The 19,233-nt window shown below is 49.7% G+C and overlaps 2 protein-coding genes across 2 annotated transcripts; both read right to left on the bottom strand.

The window, feature by feature from the left end:
* Positions 1 to 1,415: 1,415 nt before the first annotated feature.
* LOC128151806 (keratin, type II cytoskeletal 3-like) lies at positions 1,416 to 6,752 on the bottom strand. The gene is made up of 9 exons (XM_052809479.1): positions 6,028 to 6,752; positions 5,152 to 5,366; positions 4,886 to 4,946; positions 4,540 to 4,635; positions 4,199 to 4,363; positions 3,601 to 3,726; positions 3,173 to 3,393; positions 2,731 to 2,765; positions 1,416 to 2,624 (listed from the first exon to the last, which is right to left on the bottom strand). Exons 1-9 carry the CDS (start codon positions 6,652 to 6,654, stop codon positions 2,263 to 2,265), a joined length of 1,908 nt encoding a protein of 635 aa, XP_052665439.1. The 5' UTR covers positions 6,655 to 6,752; the 3' UTR covers positions 1,416 to 2,262.
* Positions 6,753 to 11,149: 4,397 nt separating this feature from the next.
* LOC128151807 (keratin, type II cytoskeletal 4-like) lies at positions 11,150 to 16,435 on the bottom strand. Its single transcript, XM_052809480.1, has 9 exons — positions 15,864 to 16,435; positions 15,015 to 15,232; positions 13,956 to 14,016; positions 13,630 to 13,725; positions 13,358 to 13,522; positions 13,000 to 13,125; positions 12,568 to 12,788; positions 12,302 to 12,336; positions 11,150 to 12,216 (listed from the first exon to the last, which is right to left on the bottom strand). The coding sequence occupies exons 1-9, from the start codon at positions 16,401 to 16,403 to the stop codon at positions 11,906 to 11,908; spliced, it is 1,773 nt and encodes a 590-aa protein (XP_052665440.1). The 5' UTR covers positions 16,404 to 16,435; the 3' UTR covers positions 11,150 to 11,905.
* Positions 16,436 to 19,233: the final 2,798 nt, after the last annotated feature.

The raw sequence follows: 19,233 nt of genomic DNA, 5'->3' as shown, positions 1-19,233 counted from the left end.
TGGACCTATTCCTAGGTCTGCAGCTTCCTCACCTGCTACGGGGACACTGGCAGCTCACAGCAGGTTGTTGTGGGACTCCTGAACCACTACTGAAAGTGGTTTCTGTCTCTTTGATCTCTTCTTGTGGTGGAGGAACTGAAGCACGGCACAGATCAAACACACCAGCATTCTTCTCCCAGTCCCCCCTCCTTGAGCTAGACCAAATCTCTCCCTCTCGCTCTCCACGTAAAGAAGAGACACTGGGGGAATTAATCGACTTTTCAGGGAGCCGATGGGTACCTCAGCCCATGGATTTGGGATGAATCACGCCTTCCCAGGCCTTTGTGTTCCCGCTTCTGGTGAATGAAGGGGAGGATGAGTTAGTGGTTCTCAAGCACTCCTGGTGCTCGTAGGGTGCCGAGCTGTGCAGCCTGCCTGGCCACATCCTACTTCTACACCAGGGGGTAGGTGCTTGGCCAACCTCCATATCCATGCTTCCAGGCAGCTGGAAACCCGCCCTCCCGCCACTGCCCGCAAGACTCCAACCATTGCCACCTTCCCCTACCACAAACCAAAGTCCACTCCAAGGCAGGAAACTCAGATGAACTGACAACAGCAGACTGATCTGATGGCTGCTCCCACCCTGCTGCTGCCGATTCCCATCACCGATCAACGTGTTTGGGTCTCGACTGGTTTCGCCAATGTGCACTGTCAGCGTTCCTGCATAAATCCCATAACTTCTGGTTTGTGATTCAGCATACCCTGTACACAGGTTCTTCCTGCTCTAAAAAATTGAAATCCAAGAGAGAGATTGATAAAACCCCCTTCCTAGAGCAGCAGCAATTCCTGTAGTTACCAGACCACTCCAGTAAGATGTGACACGAGCAACAGGGCACTGACTGCCTCAGTTCACATGAAGGCTGACTCCTAAACATTGGCACAGGTTAGCCTGTAGCCTCCTCATTGATTCAGAAGGTTCTGGACCCCTCTGTGCTGGAGGTTTCCAGACACAACAAATGAAGCCATCAGCTGTGGAAACGACTATACATGGTTCCAAGGATGGGGCTATATCAGGATCCGCCCAAAAGTTTAGTGGCCTCCTGAATTCCTCCTTCTTGGCCTCCCAGTGCTCCTGCCTGCTCACATTTGCCGCACATTGTGTGAACTGAGCATCCAGGACCCCACCATTCTAGGTATGGCTCGTGTTTTCAGGTGCTGCAATGACCGATACGAGTCAAGAGGCATCACCCATGCTTGGACACTTGCCTAGCTCCATCCACACCCCCATTCAGTTCCCTCAAAGCACAGTCACGACACGTAGAACAGAAGAACAACCCACACCTTCCCACCAAGTTGCTTCCCCAACAGCAGAAACCACCTTGCCTAGAAGTGGCTTCCAAAGCAATGACAGACACAAAGACATCATGAATGTTCTCTGCAATTTATTGAGAATGGCAACATCCCGAGGAAGTAGGGCATACCACAAACAGAAGAGGAAGGGAGGTGGGGACAGTACATCTCGTTCCATGTCACAGGGGACCAGGCACCGAAGAGCAAGCTTTGTTCTCCTTTGAAAAAGTCCACGTGTGTGTGAGGTCTTATCAGGTGTCACGGAGAGCAAGGACAAGCGGAACTGGAAGCCATGGCTCCAGAGAGAGCTCCTGCTTACGGCACACCTGGGGCTACCAGGTGAGCAAAGCTGCCCAGGTGCTCCAACCTGGGGCAGTTAATCCCTCTGGCCACCTGCCGAGAAGATGCTCCCTCCCCAGCTCTGCCACGGGACGAGTCCCGCTTGCCCCACGCCTACCCTCACCCCAAAGGCTAGTGAATGGAAGCAGCGGGATGTACTGCATGCAGAAGCACCCCAGGGATACGGCCATCGAGGAAGGGACATGAGGACAGAGGAAGAAAGAGGAGTTTTATACACATTTGCCACGAGGCAGCCAGAAATGTACAACACAGCAAGAAAGGCAGAGCGGTTCCCTCCTGTAAATCAGCTCTCCGTGCTGGGTATCCACCTGTGAGACTTTTCTTTGCTCAGACGGTTATTTCGTCACTGGGCTTGGGGCTAACGAGCAGCTTGCCAGGGCTGCTGACGGGATGTGGCATCGCCACGAGACTCCCCTGATGGGACCGAGCCAGGTAGATGTGCTGGTATGTGGTGGGCCGTGAGGGACACGGTTCATTTCATTGCAGGACACCGGAGCGGGATTTAAGGAGGTTGGGCTGCTGCCGGGAGAAGATAGGGGCTGCTTCTTTCCTTTTCCAATCTGGCCTGGGGGCTCAGAATCTCACTCCTGAAGATTTGACGGAGGTGGTCGTGACACATCTCCGTATGGAGGACGATCCCCCACCAGAGCCGAAGTTGCCACCTCCAGAGCCGCACATCCTTCCACTTCCAGAAGAGAAGCCACCGCTGTACATTCCTCCTCCCATTCCACAGCTGCCGCCCATGCTTCCACCTCCAATGCTGCTTCCTACTCCACACAGGCCTCCTCCCATTCCTCCGCCCATGCCGCTGCCGCCTCCGAAGCCTCCTCCCATGCCGCTGCCGCCTCCGAAGCCTCCTCCCATGCCGCTGCCGCCTCCGAAGCCTCCTCCCATGCCTCCTCTGCCTCCAGAGATGCTGGTCCTGCCTACCACAGCTGGAAGAGAAGCACAGGTTACATACAGGCTGTCCACTGGCAGGCCGTGTCTCCAAAAAGACATGGTCTGCTACTACTTCTCGAGGAAACAAATGCAGATACTTACAGACATTGACGTTGGACATGCCATCATTGCACAGTCTGTAAAAGAAAAATTGGTAAATTTTAATTACCAAACCAAAGAGGCATTGTAAAAACTCAGAACTGTATTTTCATTATCAAAACATTTTCCTGCTTCATCCTTATCAGCAACTTTGGTATCACTAAAATATTTAAGGCGGGAAGTCATTGACAATTCCTCTTTACAATGAGGTTCTTCCAGATTTGAGCTTCATTAAAAAATTTGCACATAACAGAAATGAAATAGTTATACCACCTGTAGTGAACATGGTATGCCAATTATCAATCCTGACCACCCAGAGTGCAAATTGCCATATCTACCCATTTCAACCAAAAGCGCTGCTCTGAGATTACACCATTAATGTCAAAACTCAAGGCATCCAGCATAGTTCATAACATCCCTCTCAAATCAGAGGTCAAGAGTTTACCTGTTCTCCTCTCCCTCCAGCAGTTTCCTGTACATGGCAATCTCAACGTCCAGCGCAATCTTAACGTTCAGCAGCTCCTGGTACTCCTTCAGCAAGCGAGCCAGCTCCTCCTTGTCTTTGCTCAGGGCACTTTCCAGCTCTTCCAGTTTTAACCGAGCATCCTTGAGGGCCATCTCACCCCGCTCCTCAGCCTCAGCGATAGCTGCCTGCAGCTGCTGGTTCTGAGGAAGACAAAAGGGCACTTTTTCCGATCTCATTTTGTCACTTAGGATCAGCCCTCAAACCCCAAGTGGAGAAGTCAAGGAAAAAAAGGAAACATCTACATGAAGTAAACAAGGGGTTGTTGAAGAAACCATTTCTGCCCCACACATGGTCATTTGTAATCCGACCTGACGCCAGCATCCCATGAGACAGTAGCCAACCCCTACCTGCTTCTTCACATTCTCAATCTCAGCCCGCAGCCTCTGGATGTTCCTGGTCAACTCTTGGATCTCTATCTTGGTGTTGCGGAGGCTGTCCCCATGTCTTCCAGCAGTGTTCTGCAGCTGTTCGTACTGATGGCACCAAGACAAAGTAAACCTTCAGTGAAACATTCCTGATGCCTAGATGAGATTTGTCAACAGTTTCATAGCTCAGGTGCTGCTGCAAGGACCTATCATGTTGGTCATGGATGCCCATGAAAAAAGATGGTTCTGAGGCTCAATTATTAGTTTTGAACTTTGAAATAGATCTTAGTGACACTAATAAGCATCCCTTGGCTTCTGAAAAGCTACTTTGGGCAAGCATTTACTAGTTAAGGTACATTTTGGGGTATCTTTATTGAGACGTTTGTACCGTGCATCAAAGTGAGATTCTGAGCACCTTGAAAACAGTGAGTCAGATCCCTCAAAAGCAACACAATTCCTCTTGAGACTTCCTCATACAAGCTCCAGCACCATTAGCTTGAAGAAATGTCTCACATATTGTCATAAATTATCCGCGAACTCTAGCCATCACCCAGGGTTCCCTAACTGCTTCCCAACTCACCTGGCTCTGGTACCAAGCCTCAGCTTCAGCTCTGCTGCTCTGAGCAATCTGCTCGTACTGGCGCCTGACCTCCTCAATGATGCTCTCCAGATCCAGGTGCCGATTGTTGTCCATGGACACCACCACGGACAGGTCCCGGCTGATCGTCTGCATCTGAGCCAGTTCCTACAACCAAGACATGAGTTAGCCTGACCATCTGAGAAGGGCAGAAAAGAGCAGCAAGTCCAGGCAGCCTCTCCAGACCAAATCCATGTGGGACCTCCAGGTCCAACCTCAGTGTCTTTGGCCACCACACACCTCATTGCAACTCCAGCCAGCCCAGAGCAAGGGAGAGCTCTTACCTCCTCATAGATGCACCTCAAGAAGTTGATTTCATCAGTCAGAGCTCCCACCTTGGCTTCCAGCTCTACTTTAGTCATGTAGGCACAGTCCACATCCTAAAGGAAAGATCACAGAGAATAGTTTCGTTTCCTCTTGGAAATCCTTCAGGATCATGGAAATTACAGTCTGTGCTGAGGGTAACAGCTGTGACGGTGTTATTCAATTATGCAAATTAAAACCAAGGGACTTCAAATATCATCCCACAGATCCTACAATGTCTACAAATTCCCGTTCAAGAAGGAATCCCCTCCAAGCACAGATGAAGCCTGGTATTCGAGCGATCACTTTGTAGTGCATGTGACTCACCTTCTTAAGCACCACAAACTCATTCTCAGCAGTTGTGCGCCTGTTGATCTCTTCCTCATACCTATGGAGAGTAAAAATACAAGCTGAGTTTCCTGAATTTTCCTGCCTAAGGCCACACTAAACAAACTAAAAGGAAAAAAAAACAGAATAAAATACTTAGACTGAAAAAACTATGTCCACAATTGCTATAAAAAGCGTGTGCATGAAGAAAAATGACTGCCAAGCTGCTTGTGTTGCTTTCTGGGTTAGACTGTCACTGCACTTACTTGGTTTTGTAATCCTCGACGTATTGCTGCATGTTCTGCAGCTCCGACTCCAGCTGTCCCCTCTGTGCCAAGATTGAGTCCAGCTGCCTCCTCAGGTTCTGGATGTAATTTTCAAAGATGACATCGAGGTTCTTCCTTGGCCCTGAAGGGCCTTGCTGTTGGAGGAGCTCCCACTTGGTGGAGAGGACCTTGTTCTGTTGCTCCAGGAAGCGGACCTGAAAGCCAACACATGGAGTATCCACCATCACATGGGGAACAACAGCAGCAGCCAAGGCATCTCTTTCATCACATAAAAAGGTTCTCCTTTGCACAACAATGAGAGAACTGGTTAACGTCTTTTTTTTTTAAATTTCTGTTCTTGCCTAAACTGCAAGATCGGGAAAAGGAGGAAATTTCTAAGTCATATTCGAGTCAAAGGAGCTTTCAAATATAGCACCAGCTCCAAGTACATGCCCGTCGTGGGTAGTGTAGAAATCTTAGATTTCTAGTCTAGATTCAAAAGCCTGGGTATTTGAAAACAACAAGAAAAAAATTATATTAGTGCATCCTTAAATGGGAGGGTATTTGGAAAGAGAATGGTACAGGAGGGAAAATTTGTGCCTGAAACCTGCAGAAGTTTGGAGGCGTTAAGCCTGCTTGCAAGAATAACCTATTAGTTGAACCTGGTGCAACAGGCTAGGTTAAAGCCCTGAAGACATAGCTTTGATCTCCTATGGATGAGAGATTCTCATCTCTTCCCTAGGAGTACTTAATAAAAAGACTCTGCTCAAGCTTCTCAGCCTGCTGATATTTAGCTCAAAAAGGACAACATTTCTGCAGAACTTGAAAGTTCGTCCCGATTTGGACCCTTAATTAGACACAATCCCACCCTCTCACCTTATCAATGAAAGAGGCAAATTGGTTGTTAAGAGTCTTGATCTGTTCCTTCTCCTGGTTTTTGACTTGCTGGATCTGGGGATCAATCTCAACATGGACTGGCTGTAGGAGGGTTGGGTCAACCTGCACCGGCTGGATACCAGGGCCACCTCTACCGGGGCCACCAAAGCCTGGCATGCCAAAGCCTGGTCCACCAAAGCCACCCATTCCTCCACCACCCATTCCTCCACCATAACTACCCATTCCTCCACCATAACTACCCATTCCTCCACCATAACCACCCATTCCTCCAAAGCCACCCATTCCTCCTCCACCCATTCCTCCACCAAAGCTGCCTAGTCCTCCTCCATAGCCTCCACCAAAGCCACCCATTCTGCCTCCGTATCCTCCACCGCCATAGCATCCACCCATGGAAATCCTTCCACTGCCACCCATGTTATGGAGACTCTTGCTGCTAAACCCTCCACAACGTCCGCCACCTCCAAATCCCCTGGACATAGAGAATGAGCTGTAGCTGCTCCTGCTTCTGCCGCCACCTCCTCCAAAGCCACCACCGATGGCAGAGCAAGAGCTGTAGCCCCTTCTACTCCCGCCTCCAAAGCTTCTGCAGACAGACTGCCGAGACATGGCCGTTTCTTCTAAGCAGAGTCAAAAATCGAGAAGATAAGAAATATCAATGGACTTGTGCTGCAAGAAGATGAGTGCAAAGAGAAGGGAAGTCAGTCCCTCTGACTGGAGGGCAGTAGATGCTCTCTTTTATCTGTTTCTGGAGGTGGGCTGGGTTTGCATGGGCGTGAAGGAGGAGACAGTTACTGTCTTCATCAGCGTGGTGTGGTTTACAGATTTTCATCTTCAATTTGCCAAACATTGACCCTACCCAGAAACACACCCTATAATGCAGGAGAAAATTAAAAAAGATACAACTGTGTCTACCAAATGGTAGCACTCAATGACTAAGAAGTCTTATGCTTTTGCGGTATAGTAACAGCCTCCCTAGGATATACTAGTCATTTTTTTTTCACCTTTCATCCATTGTGGTTGTTTCCCTGCTTATGTTTATCTTTATTTTGATCTTTCACTCCAAAGCCCCATGGCAGGCAAGCGCTGTAGTTCATGCCAAGTTGTAGCATGGCTTTCATAATTCCCAAAACACACCTATGTTACACCCTTAGTCGTCTTCTTACATGGAAAATTGCCCTTGGCTTTGAGAAGTAGTTTCTCAATCTAGAGCCAGGGCTCAGCAAATTGCATTTTGATGAGGCTCTGTGTCTTTTCGATAAATAAAACCTTTACAAGAAACAAGATACCGGAGCAATGGTTGGCACTGGAAATTCATTTATTGTTGGACAAAACTCCTACTGAAAGTGAGTCCTGGAGTCTTCATGCCAGGATAGTCGCAGCACCAGTGAAGAAATGCCACGAATATCACAGATGGGAAATCTGTTTAGGATTTTCTGAAGGCTTCAGGACCATGAGAAGAGCCAGAGAAGACATCAGGAACCCAGCTGCTACAGTGGGAAGTGTGGACAGACGGACAGATGGCTCTGAGAATAGACAGAGAGAAGGAGGCATGCAAAATCATGCTGCCCACATAATAAATGCTGTAACTATTTACATGCAATTAGCTAAGCAGAGGATGCTGGAGAGCTCACCTCATTTGTAGAGACACATAGAAATGAGGAGAACAGAGGGCACAATAACTTTCACTTGAGGAAATGCATGTTTTTCAGCTGCCTGGCTTACTTCAGTATTTATATGCAAATATATTTTTGGCAGACATACACACTTGCAAGCTGTGTTGAGCCCTCCTTCAAGAACACAGGTAGGTATCCTTTTTAAGCTTATTTGAAAGCAGTCACCAGATTTTAGAAAGGCAAAAGCTGATCAGAATACTCTGGGTTTGATGCCATACTAAGAAAGGATTAGCTTATGAGTTAAACATGCAGTAATAAGGCTATGACCCATCATGCATTCATCCTTTTGTCTTGCAGAAGCCTGCTTATCAAATAACAATGTCTCATTTTTAAATTTTTAATTAGGAAATTCCTTTTTTTATTAGTTTTCAACTTTTTAAATCCACCTAAGGAATTCTGACGTTCAAAAATCTTTATGACTATGGAGGCATCTAACTGTGCTGGTAGCTGTCTAGCAAAGTTCTCAGAAGTTCCCATAGGACACGGGCAATTAACTGCATCTTGAAAATCCACACTAGCAACTCTTGGCATCTTCAGATGTTTAAATACTTCTAAATATATCGCCCAGACACCTATTTCCAAAAGTGCCTAGGGACCTGGACCGTGGCGTAACGTGCAGCTAAACTGGCATTTCCACCGAAAAACATGGCCGTCCCTGCAGAGCCTGCTCGTCCCACCTCCCTGCCCAGCACCAGCGTGGATTCCTGAGCACACGGGGAAGCAGATCAGGGGACGGATAGGGCTAAAAAAAAAAATATAACAACAACAAGTCACTGGGGGAGGGATGGGGAGGACAGGGGTTTTGGTGGTTGTACAGCATGGTTTATAGACAATAAATATGTGGGCTGGGGAGGTCCCGTATGGCTTGTTGGTCTTCAGCAAGACTTTGTCTCCTAAATGCCACAGTCGGGACAAACGGCTGCCCAGGCAGGGAGGTTTTGAAGCACAACCTCAAACATCACTGCAACCATGAGCCAAAAGACTTGACAAACATCTGATCCCCTCTTGGGGCGAAGGCAAGAGCCATCTCTCAACAGCCCTTCCCGTCTAGAGGAGGGGCAAATTGCAAGCAAGACCTGGCAGCGCTGTGTCCGCGGACCCGGGCTGAGAACACGCTCCGCTTCTGATTTATCAGTCAAATACATTCCGCCGCTGCCTGCCACACCACAGGGTTCAGGAGGGTGCTGTGGGTTTATAGCTGCTATAGATATAATCACATATATGCGCATGCACAGACGCACACACATTTAACAATGCCTCCCTCTGCATTACCAAATACGTGGTTACGTTTTCCTGGGGGGGGGTTGTTCTTTTCTTTTTTCTGTGGGTGGGACGACGTGAAAGTTTTCGTGTTCCCAGCTGTGCTGGGAGGAGATGCGTTAAGTCAGCACAACGCTCCGAGTCCCGAGCGCCCATGTTTAGATAACACACTTGTTGAGTCATGGCCACATCTCCAGCCAAGTTTAGGAAATCAAACCGGGATTTGGATATCAACATCATCACCCGGTTCAAACGCAATAGGCAGCTTTAGACTGCAGGGATCTCAAACAACATGTTGTACCAAAGCCCTAATGAAGGAAAATGACCTTTAAAGGTCCCTTCCAACCCAAACTGTTCTATAATTCTATGAAAATAAACCGGCAGGAATACAGGAAAAGCTGCTCAGGCCTTGAATACATGGAGGAAAAGGCTCATTTCAGCAGCAACACTGTCAGTCGACATGCACTGAACTCAGGAAAAGTCTTCAACCACAGAAAGGGAGAACTTCTGGGAAAAAAGCAAAGCAAAGCATTTAATTCCCACACTTCCCATAAAACACTTGACATCTAAGTGTTTTCACTGTGCTTCAGAAGAGACTTCTAAACCGGGGGAAATCATGACAAAATTAAACGAAACTTCTTTCAGGCCATGCAAAATGTTTTCGCTCCTCCAACAAAAGGCAGAAATTATGTCACATCTCGGTCCAGCCCGGGAGAATTTTCCCCTAATTGCTGGTGCAATCATAGGAACAAAAGGCAAGGGCTTTCTGGTGTCTGTTTGTTTTAACTACAGCATTTGTACACATCTAGAAGCCTTTTGTCTCTTCATCACGCTGCCCTGATGTCAGGAGTCATTTGCTGGAGGCAAGTTTGCACAGAGGCAGCTAGTTTGGGGTGACTCTGAGGGAAGTAGATGTCTTTTCATTCAACGCCATCTCAGGTCCCTTTACAACTCACCAGAATATTTAACTGTTGCCCAAACCATCTCCCCATCCAAGTAGTTACATGCCTTTGCTGGCAGCATTGTGACATTCCACAGTCACTGGTACGTTTATGTCTCAAGCATTTACAAACAGGGAACGGAGCATGGGATAAATGAAATGACTCATCCGGATCGCAGAGCAAGTCTGCGGTTGACCAGGGATGTGATTCAAGGTCTCCTGAGCAAGAGGTCAAACCACACCAGGGGTTTTTGGTTCTAAATGTACAGGTCATCAAAAATATTCTACTTCTGCGGAGAGGTAGGGCTTGACAGGGGGTTGAGATCTTGCTCTTCCCATGGGCTCAGTTACCTTTTGGAGATGCCTTAAAAGCAACCCATGGATCCCTGGCCAGTCCAGACAACAGTAAAAGCTGCAGGGCTGGCTCCAACATCATGGATACTGCGGAATTAGCTCGGAATTAGCTGGAGGTGTGATGATTACCCTTCCCTCCTCCACACCATCCCTTATAGGATGCTCCAAAAATGCTTAGGGCTGTGCAATGTCTTTGCCATGACAGCACCAGCTAGTCATGTGGGACCTAGCATTGGGACCACCTTGGAGGACAGGGAAGCACGGCTGGAGGCCAGTGGTGTGCTTGGAGGCAGTGGTCAGTCAGAGGTGGACTTGGGAATATCCCAGGTTGGCCAACACAAGCAAGAAAAGGGCTTAGGAAGAGAAAGGGGAAAGGAACAGCCTCCTAACATCAAGTGAGTCTGAAAGTCTGCTTTGCTCTAACGGGACCAACTGCCTCTGTCACCACAGGAGACCCAGCAGAAGGACGGAGGAGCATCCACGTTCAACCCAGCTGGCTCTTTCTCTCCTGCCACACTGCCAGGAGTGGGCTCGTTCCCATGGATGTCATTCAAGAAAACCCCATGTGTTTCACAGACTCAGCCGGATCAGACCATCACACTGAGACTGACCCAGCAGTTTTGTCACCCCAACCACCTCACCCCTGCAAGACCTCCTTCGCCCTCCTGCCAAACTTATAAACCATCCAAATTTTTGGAGAGAGAAGATGAGAAGGATGGGAGACTGGGCTACACGTTTGCTTTGGTTCCTCTAAATGCAAACTTCAAAGGGCAAGAGAAAGTCAGGTAACACTTTCAGATCTCAGCAAAAGAGGAGTCCTGTCGCAACACGAAACTCTTTGGTCAGAGAGAAAACCACACAAGCTTACTGCCTCTGGTGTTTATTAGGGTATGCCACATGCCAAAGGAGAAAGGCTTAAGCAAACAAGCACAATTGTTCTCATGATCACAATGAAAAGGTAAACCCTGAGCAAAACTAAACGTTTTACAACAGCTTCTAAAGAACACAGTGAGACCACCAGTATCTTGCTTAGAAATAAAAAAACCAAACTGCAGCGGGGTAAGAAATGTCTTCAGCTGGGACTAGTCACCATTAGGAAATTCTTGTTTTGGAGTTCGAGCCCTGGCTGATGAGTAGCACCGATTAAAATTGCACCACATCTGGATCCAGCACAAGATCTTGAAAGAAGTCAAGCCTTTCTGCAGGCTTCACGGGACACCAGTTGTCTGAGCAGCACAGGGACCAGTCCCCTCCACCCGCAGCTGGTAGGATGCCTCTGACTTGGACCACGCTGCTTTATAGCGTTATCCCAGCCGTGTTTGGGGCTTTCCAGTGAACGGGCAGGTCATGCTTCCAAATGAGTCCTCAGTACCCTGGTAACAAGCAGCTTTGCAGTGTCTCGAGGGGACCGCTGGGGAAGCAAGCTGTTCTCGAACACTGTTGAGAATCTCAGTCATTAGCTGGCGAATATAGCCATATTTTACTTTTCCATCCAGTTTCTGAAGGATGGTGGCGGTTTAAAATGAAATAGATGGCCATCACTTTGGCAATGAAGGGGTGGTGGTGGCCATCATCAAATTTTCTTCCTTTCTCCTTTGGGTGCTGGGGATGGGGGAGATAGCTTGCTTTCCTAGACCCTCTGGTTGACAGACACAGAGCTGGTGCTCTTCTTCGGGGTGGTGCCAGACCCCACCACCACTGACTTACACCCTCCGCCCACGGAGCAGAATCCTTTCCCTCCGGAGCCAAATCCCCCCCCTGCACCAAATCCTGCCCCGGAGCCAAATCCGCCCCCTCCTAGGCTGCAGGAGAAGCCAACACCACCTGTGTTACAGCTGCCTCTCCCACTTCCAGCACCGAATCCGATTCCTCCTCCTCCTCCAAGGCACAGTCCGCTGCTGTATCCACCTACCACAGAGCTCATGCTGCCTCCCACCACAGCTGCAGAGAGGAACAGAAGGCACAAGGTTACCTCTGATGCCACCATGAAGTTTTGGAGCATCAATCCTGTGGGAACACTACTTACAGATGCTCACGGTGCTCTGACACTCTCCAGACATCCTGCAAGGAAAAGAGACAGAGCATCAGCTCCAGCCGGAGCATCTGGACTGGTCCAGCTCCATGAAGCCAGGCTTAGTCCATCAGACCACGGGCATAAATAACAGCAGCTACAGGACTGTAGTCCATGGCTAAATGGCAACACCATTAATATTTTAGAAGAGATGTGATGTGCCACGTTCTTCCCATTGATTTAGCAGGATGCAGTCGGACTCCTGCTGTATCCCCACCCACCTGCTCTCCTCGCCCTCCAGCAGCTTTCTGTAGGTCGCGATCTCAACGTCCAGGGCCAGCTTGACGTTCATGAGCTCCTGGTACTCGCGGAGCTGCTGGGCCAGGTCCTGCTTCGCCTTCTGCAGGGCTGACTCCAGCTCAGTCAGTTTGGCCCTGGCATCCTTGAGGGCCAGCTCCCCGCGCTGCTCGGCATCCGCAATAGAGCTCTGCAGAGTTTCACACTGGAGAGTGAGACACAGATGTCATGAGTGGGCCAGGGGCAGCCAGTCGGAGATGCAGCCGTGACCCCAGGTCACTTGGGCTCAGCTATTCACAAATGCAGCAGGTTCCCTCCCGCTTACAATGACTGCTACCAGACTATTTGCTTTTAGGGAAGCTCTGAAGGGCATTACCAAGAGCTCACACCCATTTCTCAAAAAACGCAACCTCTACCTGTTTCTTCACACTCTCGATCTCAGCCCTTATCCTCTGGATCATGCGGTTGAGCTCAGAGATCTCGATCTTTGTGTCCTTAAGGCTGTCTCCATGTTTGCCCACGGTAATCTGCAGCTCTTCATACTGGTAGGCAGAAGTGAGAGGAGCATGTTAGGTCCACCATGACCTAGGTGACTCCTCGCAACGGCTCCCCATTCCACCCCATCCAAGCCAAGGTGACCATGTGCACACCAACTCCAGTCTGGCTAGATCAGTACCAGCAATATCCCAGGTCTCAGCACGGTCAGAGCTACCACCAGTAACTCTTCCACCTCCTCAGACATCGGTGATCACAAGCAACCTGTAGCACACTCACCTTGCATCGGTACCAAGTCTCAGCCTCCACGCGGCTCCTGTTGGCAATCTCCTCGTATTGGGCTTTGACCTCTGCGATGATGCTGTCCAGGTCCAGGTTTCGGTTATTGTCCATAGAGACAACCACAGAGGTGTCGGAAACGGTCTTCTGCATCTCAGACAGCTCCTGTAATTCACACCAGATCTGGCTTTAGCCCTGCCATTATTTCCTTAGAGCATGACAACCCTTCTCCATCCTGGCATCCCCCTCCAGAGAGCAGCTGGACCACTTACCGCTTCGTAAAGACACCTCAAGAAGTTAATCTCATCTGCCAGAGAATCTAATTTTGCCTGAAGTTCCACCTTGGTCATATAGGCTGTATCCACATCCTGCAGCAGAAATGGGAGGTGAAAACCTTCTGCCTGATACACACCGTTTTATCTAACATGTAACTGTGAGCCCTTTGGTGTTCCTTTTCCCTATGGGCCATACATCTAGGGGTCCTGGTTTCTGTCTGGTGCTAATGAACCAGTGCTGATGGAAGCAAGACATCCTCTGAACTAAGATGTGTCTTCGTGTCAAAAAAAAAAGAAGGACTTTAAAAAAAAAAGGACTTTACCTTTTTTAGGAGCACAAAATCGTTCTCCGCAGTTGTCCTTTTGTTTATTTCCTCTTCGTACCTGTTGATTATAACAAGGGAGATTGAATCTGTCTGCTTATTTTGGCTCTGGCTGCTGCTGGCAACTAGACATTGTTGGCCTCAGACTAATGAACGCAGCAAAAATAGACCTGCCATGAGCGAGATTTATGGACAAGCAACAGCACTTTGCCTTTCTAGACGAGCCCTGGCTCCTGCCATCTCCAATGCCTTGCTGAAGAAAGCCTGCAAAGAGGGATCCTGTCTCTGCCTAAACTGAGTCCTGGTGGCTGTGGCCACTCCAACTCCTCCTACAAGACCCAAGGACCTTCAGGTCCTCAACTTGGTCCACTTCCAACTGCTCACTAGGGCAGGTAATTGCTGCAGACTGTTGAGTGGTGGAGATGATCTCCAAAACAAAGTCAATTTTCAACCTGCAGCCTCAGTAGAGCAAGGGATCTGGTTGATCCTGACGAGTCCCAGACTTGCTTTCCCACCAATTTTTGCAACTCCTTCAGTGCAAGCATTTCTCCAGGCTTTGTTCTTGCTTTTCCAACTGAGCAAATTAATCTAATAAATAATAGCAGGAAAAGAATCTTTTTTTTTTTTTTTAACCCCACATCATCCTTCCAAAGAAAGCTCTAAGCTTCAAATCATGAAGGATGTTATGGGAAGGAATCCATGAGGAAATGCAGGAGGAAATTACAGTAGGATTTAGCAACTGATCTAATTACTTCATTAAATCATAATGTCATGGATTCTTAAGCGAGGAAGACAAACAGTGAAGGATCCTGCTTTAGTGAGAAGCGTAACTCAGGCAACAATACATATTGAGAAACACCTTGAAAAATCACTGCCTATTGTCAAAACTCAGTTGATGAAAACTTTCCCAAAAGCTTTTACATTTTCTAATCATTGAAACAAGTGAAATATTGCCAATTCTTATGATTCTTTCCATTTTCTGACTGCTCAAAGCAAGTTTTTATCTCTATTTTTTCCCCACCAGACAGCCCAACCATGACTACACTGAGAACAACGCACTTGGTCTTGAAGTCTTCCACCATATCTTGGAAGCTCTTCAGCTCTGACTCCAGCTGAAGCTTCTCACTTGAGAGGCTGTCCAGCTGCTTCCTCAGCCCGCTGATGTAGGTTTCAAAAAAGGGGCTGAAGTTTCTGCCACCCGTCCCTGTGCCACCCTGCTCCTGCAGGAGTTTCCACTTGGTCTCCAGGACTCGGTTCTGCTGCTCTAGGAACCGGACCTAAATGAGTGCAGGGGTGGATAGAAAAAGAGTCAGGCTATTCCCAAAAGCATCTTTTTATTGATTTTTTTTTTCCCCATGTTTTCCGTAACTTTTTGCCATTTAACGAGTTTAGCCTTCCTGCCTATTCTCATCTCCAGTGAGCAACAGCTCCAGGGTCCCACTGGACGGGTGGGACCACAGCTCTAGGATGAGTGGGCAAAGGTGGGTCACCTTCCCTCTCCAGTCTCACAGTCCTTAAACAGGAGAAACACAGTGAACTTCATAGCTTTGGCATCTTCTCCTTAAAAATCAGCCAAAACATGCGAAGTTCTTCAGCCCGCAGATGGACAGAGTCCATCAGCAGAGACTCCTCTGAGGATGCTCTGCATGCAGGTACCTGGTCCCAGGGCTTAGCACCAGGACTGTGGTCTTAAGAACCAAGGTTCTTATTCCTGGGTTTCTCCATAACCTTGGGAAAGTCAATTCTCCAGCCACCATCTCTCTGTCTGCAGGGGTTCTTTGGGGTGGTCTAGGCAATGCCTGGCTCCCTGGATATTATTGGATGCGTATCTCCCAGCAATTGCAACCAGCACGAGCTGTGGTGAGCTCAGACCTCCACCTCCCAGCCCCGGGTTGAAGCCACTCTCACCTTGTCAATGAAGGAAGCGAATTTGTTGTTAAGCTTCTTCATCTCCTCCCGCTCTTGTGTTCGCACCTTCTGGATCTCAGGGTCGATTTCAAGGTTGAGTGGGGCCAGCAGGCTCTGGTTGATGGTCACTTCCCTGATGCCGCCCGGTGGGCAAGGGAAAAAGCCTTGGCCTCCCATCCCGCCATCAAATCCTCCACCAAAGCCACCAAAAGCACCACCAAAGCCTCCACTGAAGCCACCTCCAGCCCCACCACCATAGCCACCACCAAATCCTGCCCCAGCACCGCAGCCGTAGCCAAAGCCTCCTTGGCCGCCAGCCCCAAAACCTCTGTAGACACCACCACCTCCACCGAACCCTCCCAGAGAGGTACTTTTACTCCCTCCCAAGCAATAGAGGCTCCTGCTGCTGAAGCCACCGGCATTGCCAGGTCCCCAGCATCCTCCATGGGACGCAGAGCTGAACGTGACCTTGTTCCTCCCTCCGAAGCAAGCGGAGCTGGAGCTGAATCTCTTGCCGAGACCACAGGACTGGCGAGACATGGTGACGGGTCCCCAGCAGTCAAAGAGTGAAGAGAGAAAAGCCAAGTGGTGCAGCGCGCGGGAGGAGGTTGGGAGGTAAGAGGAGGTGAGTTCTGTGCGTGCAGTGGCTGAGTGCCCCTTTTTATGTGCTCAGGGAGTTGGTTGGGTGGCAGGGGAGTGGAGATATCTTTTTTTTTTTTATTCTATTCATTGTTTTAGGGCTTGGAAGGATGCCCTCCTCTTTTTGCCACCACCATGACCTGCCTCAAAACACTCCCTCGAGAGCTAAGAAAAACAAAGGTATTGTTGGTGTTGGAAGCACAACTCCAAATCATATTCCCTTAGCTGCAGCTGTAAACTCATCACGGGCCTTTCTGAGCCTCTTATGGCAATGACAAAGCACTACAAATTCCTTGACATATTACACCCTCAAGGGAGACCCTTGTTTTAGCTAGATCACTCATTTTGAGCCTGATGGCAGGTGCTTGGTTCACTGCATTCCGACAAAAATGTGGTTTCCCAATCACACCCTCAAATGCACTCTGGTTCAACCTTCTGCTCAGAGGAGATTTGACTTGGGTTGTCCAAAACTGTTTCACAACCAGAGAGCATTAGTCCTTGGCAGGGCTATAAAATCAGTTTTATGTCAATGAAGAAGACTTAGAAACACTTTTAAGAAGGTTTTTAAAGTCATTTTAGATCACTCTGACTGGTGTATTGAGCCTGGAGGGACACAGAGGGGTTTGCAGAGATCAAAATATCTTGATATTTCTGTGTTGCACACCCTTCGCCATACCTCAACACAGTCAAGATGCCATTACCAGCCTGAGGAGCTCTGCCCTGCGTCCATGATGGCAGATCCCCATCCCTCCTAGGCTGGAAGCCTTCCAGGCACTGCCGGGATATTTCCTGGTCATCCTCGCAGGGTCTCCAGCCAGGAGCCCCCTCCACAGCACGTGGCACTTGGCAAAGCCGCTCCCGCGAGCTCGCATTGTTTAAAAAAGATACGACTTAATTGCTTAACCACTTTTAATTTATATTTTAATGAGCAGAGGTGTCTGAAGATGCCTTCTGACTGAGGATCCCCATTTATCCCGCCGTTAAAAAAAAGTAAAAAGCCGTAAGACTTCCCCCCAAACCACAAGCTGCAGCTGAAGCCGTGACAATAAAAGCCAACTCTGTAATTATCCCTTTTATTGGAGACGCTCGTGGGAGAGGTTTGGAGAACCAGTTTCAGCTCTGAGCCTATTCACCCCCAGCTTTTTTTTCTGCAAACATGCAAATCTGGGTCTGGGTGCATCTCTGCAGGAAGGGAGGATTTTTCCTCCTGAACCTCATTGGGCATTCGTTGAACTGCAGGATTTTCAGCCCAAGGGGATTTGTGTTGCAGGGAACAGGGAAACCCGCGCTCCCCTGCGGCAGCAAGCATCCTGCACGCCCCGGCCCCACCTGGAAACCCTCTCCCGCTCTGGGGCTCTGGGAGCCCCGATTTTCCAGCTCGCAGTGGGGACGTGGTCGGGGTGAGAAGGGAAGCGGCTTGAACCCGGCTCTGGCTGGAGGAAAGGAGGCAGCGCCTGAATCTCCCCGACCTTACGCAACCGGCAAATCTGCCGAGAAACCAATTGAACCTGTTTGAGCCCAGGCAGAGAGCGTAGCTGCCGGGAGTTCCCAGGGTGGCTCCGCCACCGGTTCCTGGCACGGCTCCTGGCTCACTGCCGGCCAAGGCGCTTGCCCAAGAAGCCAGCTGTTGGGCCAGCAAAGCGCCCTGCTACACCCACGAAGTCCTGCCCCACCACGGTGGGGTGGGAAAACCTTGCTGGGACACCGGGACTCCCTCCCGAATCCGTCCTGCATCCCAAGGCTGAGCATCTCAGATGCTCCAGCGCTTGCCAGGCTGGTTAACGCACCAGGAGCAAAGCACCAGCGACAGCGATGTTTCCTGGGGACCCAACGTTGGCCACCGTCGCCCGCCCAGCGCCGGGACGGAGTCACCCGGCAGCAACAGCAAAGTCTTGGGATGAGCATCCCGGGGTGGAAAGCGCACCGTGGAGGTGACCTTCCTCCCAGAGCCATGGGGTGGGGAGCGGAGACAGAGCCCACGGGACAACCCAGCCCGGCTTTAATTGCCAGCGCCTGCTCTCTTGCCTCCCCCACGGCGGGCTGGGAGGAGAGGTCAAATTCCAGCAACTCCTCTCTCCTTGCAAGAGCCGTGACGGTAGCAAAGCTGACGTAGTGCGCAGTAGAGATTAGACGTTTCCAAACACAGGAGACACGAGTCCTCCTCTTAAAGACCAGCTTGTAGCTCAGAAAGCCAGATAAAATCTTGACATCGGGTTACTGCCGGGTTTAAAGCTCCGTCACTAAGGACCTGGACACGCCACCAAACAGGTCCAAGAGCTCAGCAGCCGTTGATCCCATCGCTCTGCAGCAATGCCCACACCCCCATCCACCTTCCAAGGGGTTTCTCCTCTCCCTGAGGACAGCGGGCAAACCCCCAGACTTACACACACGCCTAAGAGCTTTGCTAGGCCGGGCTTGAATGAGATGCTGGAAAGAGAAAATAGGCTCTTCCCATGGAAAGATATAAATAACCAACTTCTTTGCATCCTAACCCTAGCCCAGAGGTGAAACTTGATCCCAAGAGGTTTTGCAGCTCCACTAACACGCACGGCCGCATTTCTTTAATGAGCTTCCGAGACTTCCTCGGGGCGCCGCGAGGCCACGGCAGGAGAGTTGGGCACACGCGGATCCGCAGAGGTGCAGCCTGAGCATCCGTGGCAGGTCCCTGAGATGGTGGGGTGGCGGCTGTGGGGCAGGGACCCACGGGCTCGGTCACCGCCGGCACTGGGGC

The sequence above is a fragment of the Harpia harpyja genome, chromosome 15, assembly GCF_026419915.1.
Source record: "Harpia harpyja isolate bHarHar1 chromosome 15, bHarHar1 primary haplotype, whole genome shotgun sequence".
NCBI lineage: Eukaryota > Metazoa > Chordata > Aves > Accipitriformes > Accipitridae > Harpia > Harpia harpyja.
Note: the sequence above shows the minus strand (reverse complement) of the source record. Positions and strands in the feature narration are given on the sequence as shown.

Coding starts and splice junctions, on each gene's coding strand:
- LOC128151806 (XM_052809479.1), bottom strand. CDS start 6,654: ATGTCTCGGCAGTCTGTCTGCAGAAGCTTTGGAGGCGGGAGTAGAAGG. Junction 4,947..5,151: donor GTCGAGGATTACAAAACCAA/GTAAGTGCAGTG, acceptor TACTCTCCATAG/GTATGAGGAAGAGATCAACA. Junction 2,625..2,730: donor CATGTCCAACGTCAATGTCT/GTAAGTATCTGC, acceptor CTTCTCTTCCAG/CTGTGGTAGGCAGGACCAGC.
- LOC128151807 (XM_052809480.1), bottom strand. CDS start 16,403: ATGTCTCGCCAGTCCTGTGGTCTCGGCAAGAGATTCAGCTCCAGCTCC. Junction 13,726..13,955: donor ATTTTGTGCTCCTAAAAAAG/GTAAAGTCCTTT, acceptor TTTCTGCTGCAG/GATGTGGATACAGCCTATAT. Junction 13,126..13,357: donor AGACTTGGTACCGATGCAAG/GTGAGTGTGCTA, acceptor TCTGCCTACCAG/TATGAAGAGCTGCAGATTAC.